Raw genomic sequence first — 22,232 nt, forward strand, 5'->3', positions numbered from 1 at the left:
TCGGGGATGAGGGAGCTGGCCCCGGAGCTGGCCAGGTCTGGCTCTTCTGTGGCAGTGCCAGGCTGGGGCACCGGGCCAGCTCGGGGGGCTGCTGCCTGTGTCCCCCCCACCGCGGCTCCCGGAGGCACCTGCTGCAGGAGGCGCGGGGACAAAGCGGCCGCGCCGGGGGGCTCGGCGGGGCGGGCCGAGCGCTGGGGCCCGCCCCGGCCCGGGCCCGCCCCGGCCCCTGCCCGCGGCCCCGCCCGCCGCCGGGGCGGCACCGCCCGCTCCCGGCCCGGCCCCGCCGCGCCGCGCCGCGCCCGCCGCCGGCAGGGAGGCAGGAGCCTTTGGCGCGCCGCAGCTCGGGCCATGTCGCCATGTCCGACGTGAGGAAGTTCACGAAGCGGCTCAGCAAGCCGGGCACGGCGGCCGAGCTCCGGCAGAGCGTCTCGGAGGCGGTGCGCAGCTCCTTCGTGCTGGTGAGCGCGGCGCGGCCGGGAGCGCCGCGCCCGGCCCGGCCCGGCCCGGCCCGGCCCGGCCCGGCCCCGCGGTACCTCGGGCATCTCGCGGCGGGGCCGCCGCGGAGGCAGCGCCGCGCCCGGCCCGGCCCGGCCCGGCCCGCGGGCAGCGGGGACGTCCGCGAGGCTGGGCGGGCACCGGGCGCGGCGGGGCTGGAGATGCGGTGCGATGGGGATGGAGATGGGGCATGGTCATGGTCATGCAGGGGAAGAGGCTGGGCGCGGGCTAGGGAAGGGGCTGGGCAGGGCGCGGTGAAAGACTGGGCAGGACAGCGGATGGGGAAGGAGATGGGCTGGGTTAGGTAGGGGCTGGGCAAGGCAGGGGGTGGGGGCGGGCGGGGCAGGGGCAGATTTTACCTCCTTGGGCTCCCTACCGCATGCGTTGTGTTTTCACATTCCCCATTTGCCGCTTGCTGTTACCGTGCCTACTTGAGTACGGCTCAGAGCTGTGAGGGTCTCAGGGGCTGCCACTTTTACCACCCAGGGTTAGTTAGTGCTTTTGGGGTGGGAGCAGGAATTAACAAGAATCTGGCTGCGTAGGGCATTGAGCAAACTGTTAACTAAGCGTGCCCAGCATAAGGTGCCAGGGATGTAAAACCGGCAAGTAAAGAGGGTAGTATTGAAGGACACGTTTGGCAAGGTGAGACACGCGTATAGGCATTGGCATTAGCTGGGAGTCCAGCGTGTCCTAGGAGTCAAACTCAAACGGCTGCTGTGAAAATCATGTGCTTTGTCAGACGTGTTTCATCCCGGCGTGTGGGATGCTGCAGCAGGTTGTCTTTGTTACGATCGCAGCTGTGCAAACGTTAGCTGCTGTACCCCGTGGTGGATGTTGGGGTCGGTTCAAAGCTTCCCTGGCTTTCGTTGGATATATTTCATCATTGCTCTTTGAATTACTCTAGTATGCAATCAAGTTTGACCTTGACTTTGAGGAAAGGTTAGTCGATGGGACGTGCAGCAGGTGCAATATGAGTTCAATGAATAATTTTTATTTATTTTATGCTGGTAGATTAATGGTAAAATAAATAGAGGATTTCAAGCAGTTCTTTATAAAATGGAATTCTCTTATAAATATACTAATTTCTTAGGTTGAAAAAAACATTGTGATAATCCTGTGTGATTTTTCTGGTGCTGTGGCTATTGTTTCCTATATGCAGTTATTCAGGGATCCTTACAGGCTTTCACGTGTTTTTTTTTTTTTTTTTTTTCCTTCGCTCTTTTGTAAACAATACATAGGGATAAATGCTTTCTAAAGTTGATGGAACCTCTCGTTAAAAATGAAATTGTTTGCGTAGGACCTGAAGAGCTTTGGTATCCTCCAGGCAAATGACTACTCAGTGCCTGTGCCAGGTGCCTGCTGTCAGAGAGTAGAAGAGTGGGTGGACTGCAGATGAAAACAAGTAAAACCCCAACAGCGACCTGAAGGAAGCTAATCCAGGGAGCCAGAAATGTTCAGCACCCATCAGTAGCCATTCTCTTTTTATTCCTCACTAGGCTTTCATTACACACACCATCCCCCTACTGACTTTCTCTCTTTTTCTGATGGGCAGATGTCCCAGAGCTGCTGTGCTGTTTAGTCTGTTTGCAGCCAAGCACTGGAGGAGGGTGAGGGCAGGTGTCTCTCTTTCCTAGATCTTGGCAGAGTTTCCTGCTCTTGACAGTTTAGCAGCAAGGGGTAAATCCAAACGCTTCTGCATCACTAGGAACAGCCATAAGATACTGCAATATCCAGGGAGTGGTGAAGGATGTGGCGTTAGCTTATGAGAGTATCTCAGATTAGCACTTTGGACTGTTTCACCAGCTCAGGATGAAGTATGTTGTTCCCATATTGCTCCAAGGAACAGGTGGTTCCTCTCCCTCCACCAGCTAATTGCACCTTCCAGGAAGGGATGTTTGCATCCTGGTGTGCTGGTCATCAGGAGGGTGCAGATGGGATCCCAGAGGATACTGGGGAGCAGTAGAGAAGAGGGAAACTGCAAAGCTTTGCTTATGATCCTACTTCTAAGCTGAGGCTCAGTCTGGAGCTTCGCACTTGGCATAAATGTATCCCATGCCCATGCAGCCCCCTTCTCACTGTAGGGCTGAGTTCAGGAGACCCACTGGCTCCAGTGGCAGATGTGTGGGTAGGCAGATTGCAATCAAGGCTGGGCCCAGAGCTCTGTCATCATCCCAGGGCAGTGCTGAGCCTGCGTTCGTAGGCGCTGCTGGGAGGCAGGGTGTGGTAGATAGGTACACTGGGCACATGCACTGGTACTTGGCAAGTGGTCAGAGCTGGCTTGCAGTGTGGTGTCAGAAGCTGGGGGCATGTGGCAGTACCACCTTTTTGGAGGAACTGTGCTGAAAGCTGCTGCCTGCAAGAGACGTCAGTCTCTGTGAAGCAGGCTGGAGTTACACTACTGACCTTGACTGGCAGGATCACGTCCTTTTCCTGAACGCCACAGGTGATGTTAAGTCAATAAGAACCTCGAGTGGTTTAAATACTCCCTGAGACCCTGGGGATACTCTGCCTGAAGAAGTTCCAGTGATCCTGTGGGATACCTCTGCTGCTTGCCTTGGGGGAAGACAGATCCATGGCAGTGAGCATGGATGAGACCAAGGGTTGAGAAGCATGTACGAGGCTTCGTTTGCCCTGCTGGAGAACTAATACTGTGTGCACCATAACACATGGCTCACGTCTTCTGTAGGAAGAGCGGGTGCCGGAGAGCTCCTTTACTGCTTAGATTGAACTTGGCATTTTGGGAATTCAAGTCACTCCCTCGAAACAAGAAACTGTCTTAGAGTAAGAAACCATTTGCAGTCAGAGAATGAAACACTTCTAAATGAAAGCGTCTCAGTGAGGAGAGCTTTTAACATCATGGAATAGGTCTGCTTGGGCTGAGCTGTAATTCATGCTTTAAAGGAGGCACACCTCCAGCCAGGAGCATTGTACTCCTGAGAGGCTAATCTGCATGTGTGCATGATATCTTGCATAATACAGCTCAGGTAGTGTTGTCCTGCATGTGCAATGAAGCTCTTCCTGCGTTATTTCTGTTCTTGGTTTTGTTACACTTACCTAGCGATAGGAGAATATTTATACTTTTCTTTGGTGTGCAAACCTAGAGTAAAGTCAGTGAGAGTTTGGTTAGTGACTTCTGGCAGGGCTTCACTCCTTGTGCCTGTGAAAAGAAAGCAGTAGATACATCACCCCTATTCTTCACTCCTATCCTTTCCGAGGTGTCCTGTGGTACCCGTGTTGTGATGTTAGGTCATTGTCCTTTGGGCTAGCTGCTAGGATGCATGCTGTTCATGTCATGGAATAAGCCAAGCTGTAATCCTGATTTGTAGCAGCGAAAGTGCCGACTATGGTAGGGAGCTCATCCTTCCCCGTGAGTGGGGAAGGATCAAGTGCAGCTTTCACTTGTTTTTCTTTTGTTTGCTCTGACTGTTCTGGCATTCCTGGTGTCCCTCACGGCTGTTGTTCTGGCCTTGCGTCACATTCACAGCACAGATGGACTGGGTAGGGGAGGTCTTGGTGAAACAAATGAATTCAGCAGAAATCCCTTGAAAGTATGCAAAGCCCTACAGAGCGGACCCACAAGCACATGGGGTGCTTCAGGCAGCAAGAGCATTCTGCATGCTTTTCTTAGCATAACTGTAGGGCAGATTGTATCAGTTGCAGCTTTGAATGGTCCCTGATGCATGCTACTGATTATAAATTAGTGTATGGAGTTTCGACAGAATAATAAACAAGGTCACTATTTAAATAAACAGACAAATATAGCAAATTAAGTTCATTGGTGGGATAAAGTGACATGTGGGAAGATACAAGTAATTCTAAGTTTTGCTTGAAGATAGGAACAGTCAAAGCCTAAGCATGATAGTTTGGACTACTCTTAACTGAAAGATTATCTGCAGTTTAAACCTTGGGGCATTAAAAGTAAAATACTATATTAGAACTGTAACTTTAAACCCAGAATGCAAAGTGCTGATGGCCTCTGGAGAGGGACAACCAGGCTAGAACTCAAGGAGAACAGCCGATAGACATGGCTGATTTTGACTCAGATCTTCAACAAAATCTCCTTCTTCCCATCTTCTCCATGCTCAGGATGCTGCTGAGTATTAATGGAAAGGTCACGTATCAAGGGAGGGAAGACCTGTACCAAGTCGTTGGCTGACATGAGATTTGCGTAGCTCTGGGAACATCGCAAGAGAAAGCTTAGCCTTTGCCAGGAGGATTCACACATGTGTTCTAGGGTGTGTGTTCCCTGACCTGGCAGAGGTCTCTGTATATCTTCCCTTTCTTTCATCCTTTATCCCATCGTTGCTCTCCCTGCCAGGAAGTTGCCCGGCATTGTTAGCGTTCAGCAGTTAAAGGGCATGTGCTGCGCGAGTGAGACCCATAACCTGGTGTCTAGCAACACTACCAGAAGAAATAGCAAGACTCTACCTTCTGTTTGGGACCTAAGTCACTTGCACAGGGTCACTTGTTTCCCTGTATGAAGGTAATACCAACACTGAGTCAGAGCTTTCCTACACCTCCCATTCCTCACGGGAGTAGTGCACTTGGCAGCACCTGGGCTTGGATGAGGAGAGGGCTCTATGTCAAGCCAGTTACAAGCTTTCCAAAGGTGTCGTGCTCTGCACTGTGACAGAGAAACAAAATACGTGGGAGACTTGAGATCAGAGGAGTGAGCGTTCGACAAAACCCGGACAATCTGTTTTCCCACAGTGCTACCAAAACTAGTCATCTAGTGGCAATTTTCAGTCTCCCACAATTACTCCTATTTTCTGTGAAAACTAACTGAAGAGATATTTATTGGTTTGCCATTGAGATTTACAAAAGATGCAGACCCAGAGTATCTTAGCTGAGAAGGAGCAGCTGCGCAGGCTTTGCCCACACTGATTACCAGGCAGCTTGGCAGTGCATTCCCCATGCACCCCACGGCACAGCTTGGCAGTGCATTCCCCGTGCACCCCACAGCAGGGCTCAGTGGTGCGTTCCCCGTGCACCCCATGCACGACTCGGTAGTGTCTCCCCAGGCACACTGACATACCTCAGCTACACGTGTGCCAGCACACAGACATGCAGCAGTTGCAGTGTGGGAGAACCTCTACTTGCAAATGACTGTGTAAGTTCTTGCCATACAGAGATATTCAAACCAAGAGTGTCCTGTGTCCTGCATTACGTGGGGCTATGGGGTGTGCTCTCTGAATCCTCACCATTAGACTGTGGGCAGCATGCCAAGAGAAGGTGGTAGAGTTTTTTGATCCTGGCTGGGCTGGGCTTGTATATGTGACTCAGTTTTGAGCACAAAATGGGAGATAAAAAGCTCCTTAGTAATGACATTAAGAAGGTTTTGACTAGAGGCAGAAAGATATTTTGTTCTTTTTGTGGGTCTTTTCAGCTTCATTTATATTATTTATGACTGGATTAACATCCACGCAGAGGAAGTCAGCTTTCTGCATAGAATCCTCTTTTAATAAGCTAAATTCTCTTTGATCAGCGTGATGACTGTTTATATGTAGTGCTTGTAGCAATCTTGAGACAGACAGAATATATGCATGTTTCCTAGGGTATAGTCAGCATGCTGTGTTTGCATAATTTTAATAGTTAAAGAGATGTATTAGAGAGATGGAGGAAATTCTGTCCCTGATGAAGCAGGCAGGAGTTTTGCTGTCAGCCTAGCTAGAGCAGCTTTTACCCATTGTGGCAGGGTAATTCTGGAGTTTGCCACCTCATCTTGCTCAGATGCTTTCCATGGAAGTGTTCACAGAGAGAGTATTGCTCACAGAGACCTATTCAAGAAAACACTTAAATGCATTCTTAAAATTAATCACATGCTTTCCTAAATCAGGGCTCGTGTGCACTAAGGGGCTGAATTTAGCTCAGTGTTGGCTGGGTGCCGTGAACGTGGTCCTCGGCAGTGTGTGCAGTGGAAGTGGCCTGGTTTGTTCCTGCCTGAGCATACGGCATTTGTGCAGTGGAAGAAGGGCGCTAGGAACTCTTTTACAGAGAAGAGGAGGCTGGGGCAGGCTCTTGGTAGGCACTAAACCTTACCCTTCCTTCAAGACATCGTTTGAATAAATCTGTGCCCAGTACAGGAAAGCTGTGAGGAAAAGAGCGGAGCATCCATCGCTCACACTCGTGCACATATATCTCTTATCACATTTTACTAGCCATGTGGCCAGGGTTTTAGTACTTGCTGGGCAGGGCTGAGTGGTTTGTTCTGTGCTAGAAATGGTACCGTGAAAATGCAGGTGTCCCTGCATTGACAGCATCTGCCCCGACCTGCCACTGTCAATGCAGTGAAACGCCTGGAACAGATGGTTGTTATTGGTGCCTGCAGCTAATGCCAGCAATGCGGTTAAGGATTTGATGCACTTGAAATCCAGTAAGGGGATGGCTCTAGGGCTTTGTTTCAGCCCCATTTCCAGAGTCCCCTCAGGACTGGAAGCATTTGAAGCTGGACTGTTGTAGTGCATGGTGTAACACCCTTTTATATGTGCATTTTGGTGGCCCTTGCAGGATTTCACTTAGTCCCTTGCACACTGATTTCTTACCTCTAATGATGTAAAATTACACAAAGCTTTGACATTTCTGTGGCCTGAGAATGCAAGTCACAGTCACACAAGGAAGCTGAACAGCAGCCAGTCCTGGGGCGCAAGCGTCCTCCAGCTTGCCTGGTGAATTAGCCTCCCCATTCCTGTTCTGCCCAAGGAGGAACAGCAAAGTTTCACATGCCTTTGTGGCCGTTGCTGTCATCTCAGAAACGCTGGAGTACATTTCCCTGACGCTCTTCCCCTCTATCTCTTTCACTCCCTTAAAAAGTATAAATCAAAGCTCTCCCTTGCTGATTCCTCTTTCATTCAGCACAGCCTTGCCTCGTCTTTAGAGGCTTTCCCTGCCTCCCACCGCTTCTCTAATGGGGTCAGGTCTGTTCATTCCTACCCCTTTCTCACCCCTCTCCATTCTAGCTTAAATGCTTTTTCTTTCTCTGCCCTGATTAATATCTCCTGCCATCGGGCTGTCCCTGGGAGTGGCTATGAGTGAAACAAGAGCCTGCCTGTTTTGGTCCAGAGCGCTCTGCAGTCTCCCCTCTGACTCCCGGCTTTCCTGCTGGGTGGCATCCTTGCTGTGGCCCCTGCCTGTACGCAGCCAGGACCCCTTCCCCATCCCCAGGGGCTCCAGGGGGCACAGCATCAGCTGCAGCTGGAAGGTTACCATCTCTCCTTCACATAATTAGGATGTGGTCCTGTCAAGTGCCTTATGTTGTTCTCTGTAACAGCTCCTGTGCAAGATAGGGAAATACAGCTGTCTCCGTTGCTGAAGGAAGTGGCACATGAAGTGCCAAATCCTACTTGTCCTGCTTCAGTTTAGTGGATTTTGAGCAGAATATGGGTTAATAGCTGTATTTTGGCAGCGGTCAGGAGCCTCCGTTTTAGCTTAGAGCTGTGTCACACTAGAAGGGGTGCACATGAAGAGCAAGGACCATGACCTGCACGCCGAGGGTTTAGGAGCGTGAGGTAACCGGGCAGCAGCAGGTCCTACAGAAAAGCAGAAGCTGTGGCACACCCATTTCTCAGTGAGAGCGGACACAGGTGGTTTGCAGATCTGGTGAATCTATGAGAACTGGAGGGTCCCCACACCGGAGCAGACACAGGCAGAGGGAGTCTGGCAGCCCCATCAGGCAGCAGGTGCAGGAAGGATTGGTTCTGTGCCTGCCTCGCTGGCCAGAGAGAGGAGCCCACCCAGAGGGGCTTCAGTCCGTGTCTGATTCCTCTGGGAAAAGACACCCCATGAGTGCACCAGAGGTGCAGACATCTCCTATCCCAGAGTTGTCTGGAGGAGTCCAGCATCACTACTAGAGTGGTCCCTGTAAAGGGAATCATACTGCCTTTCCCCCTCTTCTAAAATAATGTTTCACTGCAGGAGAAAGGAGCCTCGATTTCTTGGAGGGAGGAGATGGTGGAGCTGGCTGGGATGGTCTGAATACAGCACGGAGCTGGTTTTCAGGGTGTCAGACCAAACTCTCCGCCAGATAGCCTCTTTCTAAAGCAGTGTGAGGGTCCAGGAAAGCCACACACAACTCACATTTCCCTGGCAGGCCTGCCTTTACCTCTCTGCCTGGGGTGTCCTAAGCACTCTCTTGTCCCTTTTCCTAATGGAGTTTAGAGTTTATGGTGGAGTTCATACAGATGTCCTAATCTGGAAGGAGCTTTCAGGCGCTTCCCTCAACGACAGCATTTTACCTGTAGCCGTTCAAGATTGGGTTAATGCAGTACAGAGTCTGTCTACCCAGCAACTAAAGAGCCCCTTCTAGAGCATGCATCCACTCTCTTTTGGGGAGAGAAATGTTTGACTTTGCAACTTTGCAGCAGTCTGCACTTGTGTGCAATTCCTGCAGTGTGAAGACAGAGCTGCATAAGGAAACCAGGGGCTGACACAAACAACTTCCTGAGCTGCTTAAATCAGCACTGACATCTTTGGGTTTTGACTTTAGGGTTGTGGGTGGTTACCATATTGCTAAGGCAACCTGAAAAACGTACTGTGACTTCCTGCTTTGTTTTCATCAGTCTTGCTCTGTGGGCTTGGGCAAGGCGCTTAACCACTGCCTGTCTCACTTCACGTGCCGTCAAAGTAGAAAGCAGTATTTCCCCTGTCTCCCTGGTCTTGTTCCCAATTTGGCTTGGCTGGCGCACACGCAGCTTCTTGAGTGAAAAACAGCAGTTTTTAAGAGCAGGCAGGAAAGGGCAGGGTTCTGCTGATGTGCGGTTAATTGTTTTAAGATGTTCTGAACCCAACTATTCTGGAACTGAATGCTAAATAGGGAGCTGATACTATATAAATAAATGACGAAATACCAGTGATATCTGAAAAGCACTTTGGAATCCTCCAGTTAATAACTTACATAAATAACCTGTATTATTGTCATTATAATTATTATTTCCTTTTTTTAGCATGTATGTGCTTACAGAATGTTTTTAGAAGGCATATCTGGCAGGAATCCAAATGTCCCATGGAAACCAGTAGCTTTTTGCCAAATACTATTGATGTTGTTATTTTCAGAGGAGAAAATCAAAACTGTGCTGTGTTTCCATATCTCATATGCTCTGTACCGATGCTCAGCTGCACGCAAGCGCAGCTCTGCTGATGTAGAGATGTGCTGGGATGTACCTACACAAGCAGGGACACGCGTGGCTTCAGGTGTTGTGTTCAGGTACCAGAGATACAGTGGCAGTCTGTACTAAGCTGTTACCAATGTCTGTCGCACAGGAGCACTTGGTGATCCCCAGGAAAGTCAGGGCGCGAGATCCTTCTCTGCACACAGCGGGAAAAAGGGTAACAAAACCAACTTCAAATGGTGACCCTGATTAACAGCCTTGTGCAAGAGTAGTGCTGGATCATCCTGGATGGGTGTTTGAGCCAGAGCTGGGCCATGCGTCTCCGACTGACTGCACTCGTTTGGGGGCATCATTTTCCCAGGTGAAGTGTGACGGTGAAGGGCACGTGGGCTGGAGCAGCAGCATGGCCTCGCACCCTGTGCTGCCCGCAGTTTGGCTGCGAACTGTTACCGCTTCATTGCCGTGCAGTTTGTTTCTGATGCCTGCTTTCTTCAGCTCAAATGATTATGCAGAAATCTCAGCTTTCTGGAAAGAATAGTGTTCCTGGCCCTCAGGGCTGCAGAACTGAGTTTAAAAATGTGATCTCCTTAACGCTGTGAAAGAAAATGAAGAACTATACACTGATTATCCTGTCTTCCTATAATTTCTAAGCCAATTTGAAGATTAGGGCATGACTTTTGTTTGCCAGGCCTAAACAGTACTGATGGGATAAATATTTGCCTGTCTGCAAGGCTCATTTGCCAGGCTGATTTGTGGAAAGCATCAACTTTCTGACTGCTTCTCCAACCTTTCTCCAAACTAGAATAATAAACTAATGCAATACTCATTCTCAGAAACAAAGTTGATAACTGAAGACACTTGGTTTACCATTAGAGAATTGAGTATTACATTGAAAAAGGAACATACAGTTTAGAAAAAACCCTTTTGATGTGCAGTTCTGAGCTGGATTCACCAGATAGTAATTTGTGGCCTGCATCATAGCCTGTTCAGGCTGTGATTTGCTACAAAGACCAACTCAGATTCTGCCTTCAGATGTAACAGCATGATCTTGAGTGGATGCAATCGCTGTCAATATGCAGTGTCCCAGTTCCCAGGCTGTGTTTGCCTCTGTGCAGGCAGCGAAGTTGGCCAGAGACTGGAGGAGGAATGCTTCAGCAGCTAAATCCTGATCCAAGAGCACTGTGTTTTTTTTTTTTTTTTTTTTGCCATAATTCAGTAGAAAAGGTTTCCCCTCAGACTCCAGAGTCATAGGGCCCAGTCTGTCCTTTCTGATTTCAGATGGGGTCTCGACCCTGTCGCTCACAGACTGTGGGGCCTCCTTTGGGCCTACTGCCACCCAAAGATGTCAAGACAAGAGGCGTGGGTGGCTGAGACTGCTTTTGCACAGGACCTGAGTAGAGCAGAGGGACACGAGGGAGAAGGAACCAGGCTCTAGCTCTGTGCTTTCAGATGGAAAGCATGAGTCATTTTCACTGCAAGTGATTTCTTGCAAGATGCCAGGGCTGTGTACCTGACCTCCCCCTCCCTGCCACATGTTTGGGGTTTTTTTGTTTGTTTTTTTTTCTATAACAGTTCTTGTCAAACCCAGCCACCCCCATATCCCTACAGCAGGGGAAAGAGGGGCACAGAAGCCTTGCACTGTCTGCACTGTGTCTCAGAGCTGGGGAATGGCGTAGACTGGCACATAACCCCTGTACGGAGGTGGGAATGGAGGGACTGTCACTCAAACCGCTGTCTAATGAGATCCCTGGAAATTATGCACTTGCAGCTGTGTCCTCTGCTGGGAGCTGGAGTGGTTAGAGAAGGGTCAAAGGCCTTGTTAAGGTGCAGTTGGGCTCCCTTGCCATGTGAACTCAGTTATGGGTATAAAAGAGAAGTTCTGCAGCTTGCTGAGGATTGGAGAAGAGAGAGTAGGCTGGACTATAGCTGGAGAAGCATTTGTTTCCCAAGTTTAGGGTGAGCTTTTCAGGGGAATTAAGAGGTGCTGGAGGACCCTGCTGAAGGCATCAGCTAGCATCTCCTCGGGGAGTTTGTCCTGCCAGAGGGAGGATCTGTTTGCTGCTGGAGAGGAGAGACCTTGGTGGGCAGGTGTGCCCTTTCCTGGCTCCCCAGTGCTGCAGGCTGCCTGCCCAGCCAGGCAGGGATCTGCTTGTGTATGTCAGTCTGGCCACTGCAAGCCTGTGTCTGGCTTGCCTCTTTCTGCCTCTGGCCATGAAGCATCTATGTGCTGTGAGTATCTGTGTAAGGTAGTATTGCTAGCTTCACTCTAGCCTTGGAGATTTGAGGGGAGCTGTGAGTGGGGTGCAGGATGGGCTGCTTGCTGCAAGCAGCAGGAGTGCCTGCCGGAGCAGGGCTGGGACTCTAGGGATGCCACATCCCTAGGTGTTGGAAGCATTATATTACGCTGTTTTGGAGGATGCTTGCCCCTGCCAGAAGGAGGGCTATGCAGAGCATTGCTCTGAATCTTTCTTCCCACCTTTCTCTACCTGGTGGGCTCCTTTTCCTCAGCTCAGCCTCCCCCCCTCATCTCAGGCCCTTCCTGATTGCCCACTGGTGCTCCTCTCACCTGTCTGCAGTGCATATCCACTCTGCCAGCTCCTTGCAGCATGCCTTTCCCTGTCTCTCCGAGCTGCACAGCCCCAGTGTTTACACAAGCCCTGTTTCCCATAACATCACCTCTGTTGAGCAGGCTTTATCTCCAGCTGAATGAAATGTGAATTCCCAGTCCCGCCTGCCTCTGCACTATCTTAGACCAGCTCCTGACACTTCTCCTTGCTTCCTGTATTCTTCCTTAGATGGTTTTCCTCCCTCAGCTAGTTAACAAAATGCTCGGCATGTTGGTGTTTCCATCTGACAGTCCCTGTCTCTCCCGTGTCCTAGGTTCAGATATTTTCTGTGTAGTCTTCAGCCCCTTGCTCTCTGTTTCTATTCTCTATACCATCTTTCTTTCCACAGACATCTCTCCTAGCCTATCCCATCTGTAAGGAGAACTGTACATACTTGGCCACACTTGCATATTCAGCTACCATTTCCCTTCCTTTCTTCTCTGCACTCCTTGAACATGCTCCTTGCAAACACGGCTGCAGTTTGTGCCCTCTAATTGCAACCTGGCACAAACCTTACGTCTATCAGCCACTGCTGCCTCGTGCTCGGCTGGTGCTGCCCACGCTGGGCTCTGCTGAGTTCATGAGTCTGGCCTCCCCTCACTTACCCTTGCCCTTTGGCTGTCTCCAGCACCCTTTGCTATGCTCTTCCTCAAAGCATGTGTGCACAGGCTTTCCACAGTCCCCTTTCCTCCCTCCTCTTCCCCCTGCTGTTCTCAACCCTGGACGTGTGCCCGCCTGCTTTGCCTTTGGTCCCCCATGCCCAGCTCTCTGGGTCAGGGTATTTACCAAGAGCTGCTCTTGTCTCAGCGCTAGTGCCGCTCAGATCATTTGCTTTACTCCAGATCTGCCTTTCTGTCTCCAGACTCGCATCAACCTTTCTGAGGGCATCACTTCCACATGGCTCTTCCTCAGGCCTGCAGCCCACATGTTGTCCTTCACATGAAGCTTTCCAAGGCTTTTTGAGTCAGGATTGCATCCAAGTCCTACAGACTCTTCCTGTGGAGCCTGTCTGGGATACAGCTTTTCTGTGCCTCTAGCACATCTAGGATTCTGGGCATTCACTCTGAGTTTTCAGACTTCCTTCTCTCTGGCCAATGTAAAAATAGTTTTGGCCTGCTTATGCTCAGCTGTATTGACTATTTTTTATCCTTACGTTTTTACCATCTCACCCCAGGCTCTGCTGTTATGTCCAGCCCATTGCACTCTGCTGCTGCTTGCTGGGTTAGCAGCAGGTTCATGGGCACAAAGTCCCCATCAGCTGGCAAAGAGCCCATGAGAGCTACATCATTGCACTCAAATGTTCGCTCCCTGCAGCATCGCATCCCCACCATTCCCTCCTCAGAGATAATGTGTGGTGTCTGGCCTCGCGGCAGGGCAGTGTTTCCCCAGGCGTCTAAACCTGCGAGAGGCAGGCCTGGTGCAGCCTGTTGGACCCCAACAGGAGCAGCGTCTCAGCACGGTGAGCACCCCGGGCCAGGGATGAGTCCCATGTTTGAGTTCCTGAATCATGGTGATCGCTTCCAGACACTGCATAGGCAAATTCAGGGTTCCCTAGGTTGCACTGTTCTTCCTTACATCCAGGTTCCTGGAGCGATGAACTGTATGAGAATCTCAGCTTTTTTAGACGAAGTTCTCTAGCTGTCATGCAAGCCTGAGTTAAAGCCTGACAATGTGCAGCAGCACAGCAACTGGGGCAGGAAAAACAGTCCCAAATGTGCTATTTAAAAGGAAAAAAAAAAAAAGAATGTTAATGGACCAAACAATTTCAGAGAGCTCTGATTCATGATCTTTGAATCCTTGGCTTTGGAAAAACTTTTCTATGGATAAAAATTCCTCAGTTCCATGTACCCATACATGCTGTCAAGTGAATTTTCTCAGTTCCCAGATTCCATATAAATTTTCCCATTTATTAACAGGTTTTATGAGAGAAATACAGAACTGTGGAGATTTCCTCAGGCTCTGAGGTATTTCCGATTACATATTGCAGGGGGAAGCAGTCCTCCTCTGCCCTGCGGTGTTGCCAGTCTCAGGAGTGATCCGACTATGACTAGTTTTTCCAAAGGGTAGTTATACTCTTCCTTTTTTTTCTCACACTAGGTTTTAATCAGTTCCTCAGCTTGACTTTGCCTCCTGTTTTCTGTGTGTTTCTTCTACTTGGTCCTTTACATTTTGTTTTGTTTGGCTTGGCTAGGCTTTGCACACAAGCACGATTCCTACTTCCTCTATTGTAGGGTTGCAATAGATGAAGTACTAAATAGATATGCTGTAAAATGCTTTCTAAAGTTTTGGAACAGCTGTACAGTCTGAGGCAATATATCTTTATAAACGTGTGGTCTGTGCTATTTCCTTTTTTTGAGATGCTCTAAAGAACTGTCATTTTTAATGTTCGGATTACCTGCATCTCTCTGGTTGTTTTTGACTGCGGATTTCATGTACCACGTTGAGCTTCCTTTCTGAGGATGCGAGAAAGCGTGATGTCCAGCGGGTTGCCTCACCCACCGGATCTTCGGGGGAAGGTGCAGGGGAAGCCTTGCAGGGAGGCTGAGCTCGTACCAGGCAGGCTGAAAAATGCTGCGCGTGTTGGCCGTTAGCGCTGTAGCTCTTGCAGTGAGAAATGAAAGTCGGGCATCGTGTCGTCATTATACTCGGGCTGTGGGTTTTTTGGGGGTTGATTTCCGCTGTGCAACAGGAAACGTGAGCTGGCAGCCGGTGCTGCGTTCGCATTACCCCAAAGGGCCAAGTGAATTAGTTAAAGCAAAGCTAAACTAGTTGGCTTTGCAGTTGGGCTGCTTTCTTCGTTGGATCTTGTTGTAGATAGACAACGTTAGTCTGTCTTTTTTGTTTTAAAGAAGAGTCAGCCTGAAAGGGCTGGAAAGAGAAAGGCTTCCTGATAGTTTTCATTTGACTGCTGTTTTAAAAAATCCTCAAACGAAGCACTCTCTCCCCATTTTCCCACAGTCACATCACTTTGAGTATACCTCTTCTGTTTCTGGGAGAACAAGATCTTTAAACAAATTATACCTATACTTACTATAGTAAACCCAGTTGCGTATTTGTATAGCATAGACATGCAGGGAATTGGAAGACAGCTAGTTACTGTTTTCGGGCCATGAAAGTTTTAAATGGAAATGCCCTTTCCTGGCCTACCCCACACGAATATCTCAACCGTTACCGTGGACTGTTTTTCTGAAAGCAAATTTAAGGAATTTTATAGACTTTGTAAGTGGATACTGAAAGGTGACAATTTAATCCAACTTCTTAAGATTTCCCCCTCTTGGTTAATACATAATTCCCATGCTGTTTCCCCAGTCCTTGGTGGCCGAGGACTGTACGGAGCTTTCCCCCGTGGCGTCCAGCTGGCAGGGGCTCGCGTTTGGGTCGGAGGAGGGCTGCTGGGCGAGCAAGGCCGTGGAGGTCGAGGCCCTTTCCTTTCTCGCGCTCGGCCAAAGGCAGAGCGTTGGTGTTTGTGGGCATGTTTCTGTTGCAGTCATGTATTGAATTTCCTGTTAAAATGCCAGCCAAGTTGCTTCTTGGTAGAAAGTCAATAGTGTAATAGAAAGGCCATTGTTTTGCCCGCGGTGTTGTCCGTGCGGAGCCTTGTGACCCAGCTCCGACAGGGATCCCAGCACCTGGTGCTCCCGCGTTCGTGGGAGCGGCGGTCTCAGGGCAGAAGCTCTTTCCGAGAGCCACGTCTTTCTCGCCCGCTGGGTCCCCTTGCCTTTCCCCCGGCTGGCTCGCTGCGGAGGTTTGTGCTCGTCCCTGCCCGCGTGGCTGGACCGTCGTCACTGCCGGGGCTGTGGGGAGCCTGGCACGAGCCCCTGCGTGACGCGGGGAGCAGAGGAAGAAAGGTGACGTTGCAATACAAAAATGCAGCTCCCATGTGGTTTTAAAATGTATTCTGGTTGCACCTGGCCACCAGAAGCAATTCAATCGAGTGATCAAGCGATTCAAAAGTGTGGTGACAAGGTATGGCCTTTCCTTTCCCTTCCCAAAGTTTTTCTGTCTTCCTGAGAAAACAGCTCCTAGCTGGAGTTAATGGGGATTTTTTTTTATTGGAAATAATGTTTTGGTCAAGAAATGTCCTCATTTGGTCAAGGCTTTCCTCAAGAGCCCCAGGGGCACTGGGAGTGCTGAAAAGGGCAGAGAGAGCAGCATGTTTCTGGGGATGGGGTTGTGTCGGGGGCTTGAACCAGGTTTTTCTGTAATACAAGTGAGTGGGCTCTGAAGTTATTGGCTCGTCCAGGAGCAAACGCTGCTTTCCTGTTATTTGCCTGGTTTTTGTGTGGTTTTTTTTGTGTTTGTTTTTTAGAAAAACCTTTACATTTATTTATTTATTTATGTATTTCCCTATGAGGTCTTTTCCACAGGACTTGATTATTTTTTTTATCACGGTGCAATACGCTGCGGATGGGAAGCTGCTGCTGGGGGTGTTTGGGGGTGCTGCAGCCCTCCGAGGCGGCGGGAGCAGGCACCTCCCGTGACCCACGCGCACCGCCGCTGCTGCTCCAGGGGTTGGAGAAACCCAGGGAGCAGCGTGGTGCGCCCGTCTGCCCGGCCTGGGTGTGTGCTGCCGCGTGCTTCTTGGAGAACAAGGCTTCCTTTGGCACGACGGTGTGGTTCTTGCCTGCAGAAACACGTTGATGTTGTTGTTGGACTGGCAGTATTTCTTTGTTCTTGGATATTGGCCTCCCCCGTGGAGGAATTTGTGGTTTCTAAGACTCTAATTGCTTTAGACTAATAGTTTTTCCTCTGCTTTCGTAATGACTTTGGTGGGTGCCATCTGCTGTCGTGACAGCCCCGGGCAGCGAGCGGCTGAATCAGATGCGCTGGGAGGCGGGGGCACCTTAACCAAGCTCATCAGAAAAACTAAGACTTCAGAATCTGATTGCAGAGCTTAAAGCTTTATCCCCAGCCTCGCTGGGACACGAGATATTTGTAACGCATCCCTTAGCAGCACATGGGTCAAGGCGCCCGGAGGAGCCGCCGTTTCCTCTACGGCAGGCAGAGGACGGGCCGCGTCCCTTCGTTAGCGGCTGCTTTGCTTGCAAACGCTTTGACCTACGTCCTTCAGCTCCGCTTCGGAGCCGTTGCTCTGCTCGCCGGCCCGGCCGCGTCCCGCTGGGCGCCGAGGGCGAGCGCAGCCGGGCTCGCGCAGCGCTGCGCCGCCTTCCTTAGCTGAGAAGACCTGGGGTCTGTGAAGACGTTACCCAGTAGTCGTCACCAGACCCTTCAGGGATGACTGCTGGGACTTTGCCTCATCTTCAGAGGTGTTAAGACTAGAAAGGAAATGTGTTACCATCCCCCCCCCCAAAAAAAAAAAATTAAAAGAACAACTTTTGAAGCACAGTCCCTGTTTCAGGATGATGTTTCAATATAAAACAGGACTAAAAATATTGATAAATCTCAAGGCCTGAGGGCTGAGTACCCAAAGCCACTTTCTAACATGTTAGCAACCTGAAAGGCTCTTAGAGGGGATCTTATTCACCGTTACCGTGGCTGCCCGAGCCGGGTGGAAAGGGGAGTCGGTGCGACCGCGCGCTCAGGCTTACGGCACTGATTTAACCAGCTTATGCTGCTGAGTTTTGCTGCAATTGCTGCGGCCATTAGCAGCGAGGAAAATAAACGTGCCAGGTCCGCGGAGAGCCCCTGGCACCCTGCACCCCTGCTGCCGACGCACGCGCGGTCTGCGGGGAGCAGGACTCTCTGCAGAGCGACCTTTGTCTTTCACGGCGTTAATCTGGTGGGCTCGTCCCTGCAATGGCTGCGGTGTTTTTGCTGGCACAAGGTTTCTTTCAGGCCTGCAAAGTTTCTTTCAGGCTCGTGTTAGGGATGAGGCAGAGTTTTCCAGAGGGTGATTAAGAGGGAACTGTTTCAAATATCGGAGCTAATCCATGCTGGCTTCCTGCAGCACAAAAAAAAAAGGTATTTTGAGTTAAAAAAAATGTCTAGGGCAGGAGATAGATTTTTTTTTTCTTTCCCCTGCCAAGAGTAAGAGCTGCTTCATGGACAGCCAGAAGCACAGCAGAGAGTGGCTGCTCCACGAAAGGCTGGGTGGAAATCGTTCTGCCCAGGGCACAGTACCCGGGCGTCACCTCCATTATTAAAATTGGCTTTAGCTGCACATAGGCTTTGTGCTGTCCTGCAGCAGAGAGACTGATGCCGTCCTGGGAAACACAGAATAAAAGGTACCTGCCTTGCATTTCTGCCATGCTGTTGGGAAATGCTGTCATCTCCGTTTTGCTTTTGAACGTTTTAAAAGCTCGCTGGTGCTGTGCCTGGGATGGAAGAACAGCTTCCATCTGAGGCTGGTCCTTTGGGCTGGAGAAGCCAGAGGCAGCACGGCAGAAATGGCCAGGCGTTCAGTGCTCCAGCAGGATGGACCGTCCAGGCCTCCTACAGACCTTGGATTTTTATTCTCTTTTTACCATGTACCAAAGCATGGCAAAAAAGGAGAGAACATTTTTTTCCTAGAATTCTTCAGGTTTTTAAACATGCTTTTTTTTTTTTTTTAATCAGAAAATATCAGTATCATCATGCAAAGATCATTTTCTGCAGTGTTTCAGAAAAAAGATGAGAAGAAGATGTGCTATTTCTGTTTAACTGTAAATTCACACCTGCCTTCTGTGTCTGGAAACACCAGGGATGCAGTGGTCCTCTTCCACAGAAAGCGGCATTTTTATTTCTTCTGTTGCAACTTTGGAGGAAACCCCCATGGCCCGGACGCAGTTCAGAGGGACATGGCCAGAGGAGACCGGGGAGAAGGCGCAGAGCTGGGTATGGTCCAGCCAGGGCCGAGACCGAGAGACGCTGTACAGGGGAGTGAGCACCATGGTGATGGGCAGTGACATGGAGCCGGAGAGAGCGAGAGAAGCAAAGCCGTGTCCTGGGGAGCTCAGAAAGCACTACTGGCAGAGGAGGAGGAAGGATTTCTGGTCCTCATGCATGCAAAACAAAGCAGCCTCAGCAGGAGTTTGCTCGAGTAGAGACTGCAGGACCTCGGGCTCCTGTTACTGAAGGCTGGCCGAAGAGGATGGTAAACCTGTTCACGTGCCCAAAGGGAGGATTTAGATGCTGTCAGGTTGGATGTGTCTTCCTGGCCTCTTCAGACCATTGTGTCTTCCTTTAACATAGCACCTCTGAGGCTCTCATCCTAACACACCTGGCCTGATTATGGGTGTGTTTATTTTAAGGAAATCAAAAATGACATGTAAAAATCATTCACACAGTGATGAATTTATCTAGATAGGTCTCCTGAAGGGAGTGAAGTTAATACAGTTAATAATGATTTAAACTTCTTTGGGTTAGCATGACTACGTGTTAGTAACTGCTGGTAATGCCTTTGAACTATAACAATTACAGGGACTTAATTCACACTCAAATCTTTTAAGTTCTGGAGACTAATTCTCAAAAAAAATTCCAAGAATGCAAACCTTGGGCGAGGCTCAGTGCTGGACGCAGATAAAACAGGTCTGACATTTCCGCAAGGATCCTCTCCGAAGGAAGCCCCCTCTCATCGTTCGAGTGCAGCTGAGGTTATCCGCAGGCCTTGCCCAGCTTCCTCAAGCACCCAACAGTGCTCTCGCCACAAGGGCTAGCAGTGCGGGCTGGGGCTATCTGCAAAGGGAGCCCGTGGCTCCTGGGCTGCAGCACAGCATTTGCACCCCGCTGCCGCCTCCGACTGCCTGGGAGCCCTCGCCGGGCAGGGGGGAGTGTGCAGGGGACACAACCACCCCCGAATGGCTCTCACCTGGAGTTGCGTTACCCGCTGTTCCGACAGCTGCCACCCCTAAGTCCCAGCGCCAGCTCCACTTGAATGCAGGAGATGCCCAGCTGTCGTTAAAACAAAACCATGACTCGAAGAGCTTGAAAACGTTACTCACTGTGTCCCAGAGACTCAGAAACAAAAAGCACAGGACAGGAACCCTTTGATTGTGATTGTTTCTGGAAGAGCAGTGTCACCAGCAACGTTGGGCTCCTTGGAGGCTCGCTGGTACTGCCACTTCCCTGGTCGTTTGGCTCCATCAGCCTAGGGCTCGGCTGAGGGCCGTGGGCTGTTCAGATGTGGACGTGGTGCCCGCAAGGGTACAGCCATCACTAGGGCCTGGGCATGAAACGGTGCTGAGCTTCCAGCCCTCGCTCGTTTTCTCACTCAGCTACAGGTTTTGCCGTCTTTGGCAAGAGACCTTGTGCTTGTCTTGTTTTTAATTTGGGGAGTGAACATGAACAGTTCGTCTTGGGGAAAAAAAATCAGCCGTGGGATGAAGTTTGCCACTGATGCAAAATCATCTGGCTTTCTTCTTCCAAGGGTGAAGAGCCCAAACATTTGGTGCTGCAAGGGAGTTATCTCCGAGAGCCTCATGCCAGCCTGGCATCACGTGGTTACTGACAAAGTTTAATGAACGCTCTCCATAGGGTGGCTGGGCATCAATACATTTCTGGTAAAGCTTCAAAATAGGGCAAAGTTGATGGGTCAGAATTTGCTTTTCCTTTATTAGGACCATTCATCTACATACAGAATCAAATATTTGCTTTTGGAGTAAATTTTAATTCTCACAAGTCTCGTGTTAAGTGCCAAACTCTTGCTTTTGAAATCTGAAGCCTAGAACGAGGCAGCTGGGGTATTTTTCATACTTCAGAAGTTGCCTTTGTGTTTTTTCTAGGATTTTTCTAAGCTTTGTTTTCTGAACTAGTAATACGGACAAAAGTAATGCAATAGAGAGCGTAATGGCTCTGCACTGTCTTCAGAACAATATCTTTATGGACTCATTCCCTTTTGCAACGGAAATGAGCTTTTTTGACCTGTGTTTTCTGTGGGAGATGTCAGATGAAAGGAAAAAAAAGAGATATTTGGCTCAGATGCAGTGCTTTTAGCAACAACAGAAACTCGGAGAGAACAGCCAATTGCCTTGTGTTGCAAATAGTAATTTGTTAGTGTCAGTGTTATGAGAGCAACGTTTAGTACTTAGTTGCCCCTGCTGACACTGAGCATGCAAGTGATGCCAGTTGGTGCTAGGAAACTGGAGTGGGAGAATGTGAAACAGTTGTTGTCGCTAAGTGTGTTTATTCCTGGTATATAGAGGGCTTATTCTGCTAATAGTTTACTCTCATGGCTCAAGGGATTTTAGACAAGTTCCTCTTGCTTCCCAAAAGTGAAAGTTAGAGGAAAACCAGGCCTGGATTTTTGAGCCTTGGGCTGTGGATGAGGTGTGATTTGTCAAGAGGGTTTTCCTGTGTTTCTAGAGGACGCTGATCTTCCGTACAGCGAGATCCCAGTGCTGGAGGTCATAACAGCTGGTTGCTTTCATCTCCCCACATGGCATGTTTCCAGACATGGTGCGAACCTCATCAGCTCGTATAACAAAACCAGCTTCAAACTGAGAGGAGTCAGTGTAGGAGTTTGATACAGGCTGTGTTTCTTTTGAGTTGTACCGACGAGCTATTCTTATTTAAAGAAGCTGAAGGTGCAGCTGTTAAAGCTGTGGCATGTCCAGGAGGATTACGTGCCCCGTTAAGAACTGCAGACTACTTGGACAAGAGCAGCACAGTGCTTTGTTTCTTCCTTGTGGGCACAGGTCACTTAACCTTGTTTTCCTCTCTCTAAAATGCGAATGTCGGTGATTCCTCATACCACGTGAGTATCGCATTGCCAAATTAATGAGCAGTCCATTGGTATTGTGTCCTGAAATCATCAGGCTAAATTAACTGATTATATAAATTAATTAACTGATTGTATTTATTATTATTTATTTATTTATTTATCTGTGTAAATTTAACAACTTCTATTTTTCCTACAGGAAAAAACCAAAGTAATTGAACCGCTGGACTACGAGAATGTGATCCTTCAACGTAAAGTTCAGATCTACAGTGATCCTCTCCGGGACTTGCTGATATTTCCAATAGAAGATGTGTCTGTGAGTTTGTACTGGCTACTACTCATGTTTGAGGCTCACTCATCTCCAGTCCTGTTTGCTCTGGAAAATTTGTACTGGTAGCCACATGTTGGTTTTGACTGTTATTAATACACAAC

At 49.5% G+C, this 22,232-nt stretch overlaps 1 protein-coding gene across 4 annotated transcripts in view; it reads left to right on the forward strand.

The window, feature by feature from the left end:
• Positions 1-316: 316 nt before the first annotated feature.
• The window catches only part of DOCK11 (dedicator of cytokinesis 11), an 87,689-nt gene continuing 65,773 nt past the window's right edge, over positions 317-22,232 (forward strand). For 3 of the 4 annotated variants that reach the window (XM_062584852.1, XM_062584853.1, XM_062584855.1), the window contains exons 1-2: positions 317-458; positions 22,000-22,116. In XM_062584852.1, the coding sequence (XP_062440836.1) occupies positions 357-458; positions 22,000-22,116 (219 nt within the window). In that variant the 5' untranslated portion in view covers positions 317-356. The remainder of the gene's footprint in view (positions 459-21,999; positions 22,117-22,232) is intronic. The other variant, XM_062584854.1, reaches the window with a different exon arrangement.

This window comes from Rhea pennata, chromosome 11 (genome assembly GCF_028389875.1).
Source record: "Rhea pennata isolate bPtePen1 chromosome 11, bPtePen1.pri, whole genome shotgun sequence".
Classification (NCBI taxonomy): domain Eukaryota; kingdom Metazoa; phylum Chordata; class Aves; order Rheiformes; family Rheidae; genus Rhea; species Rhea pennata.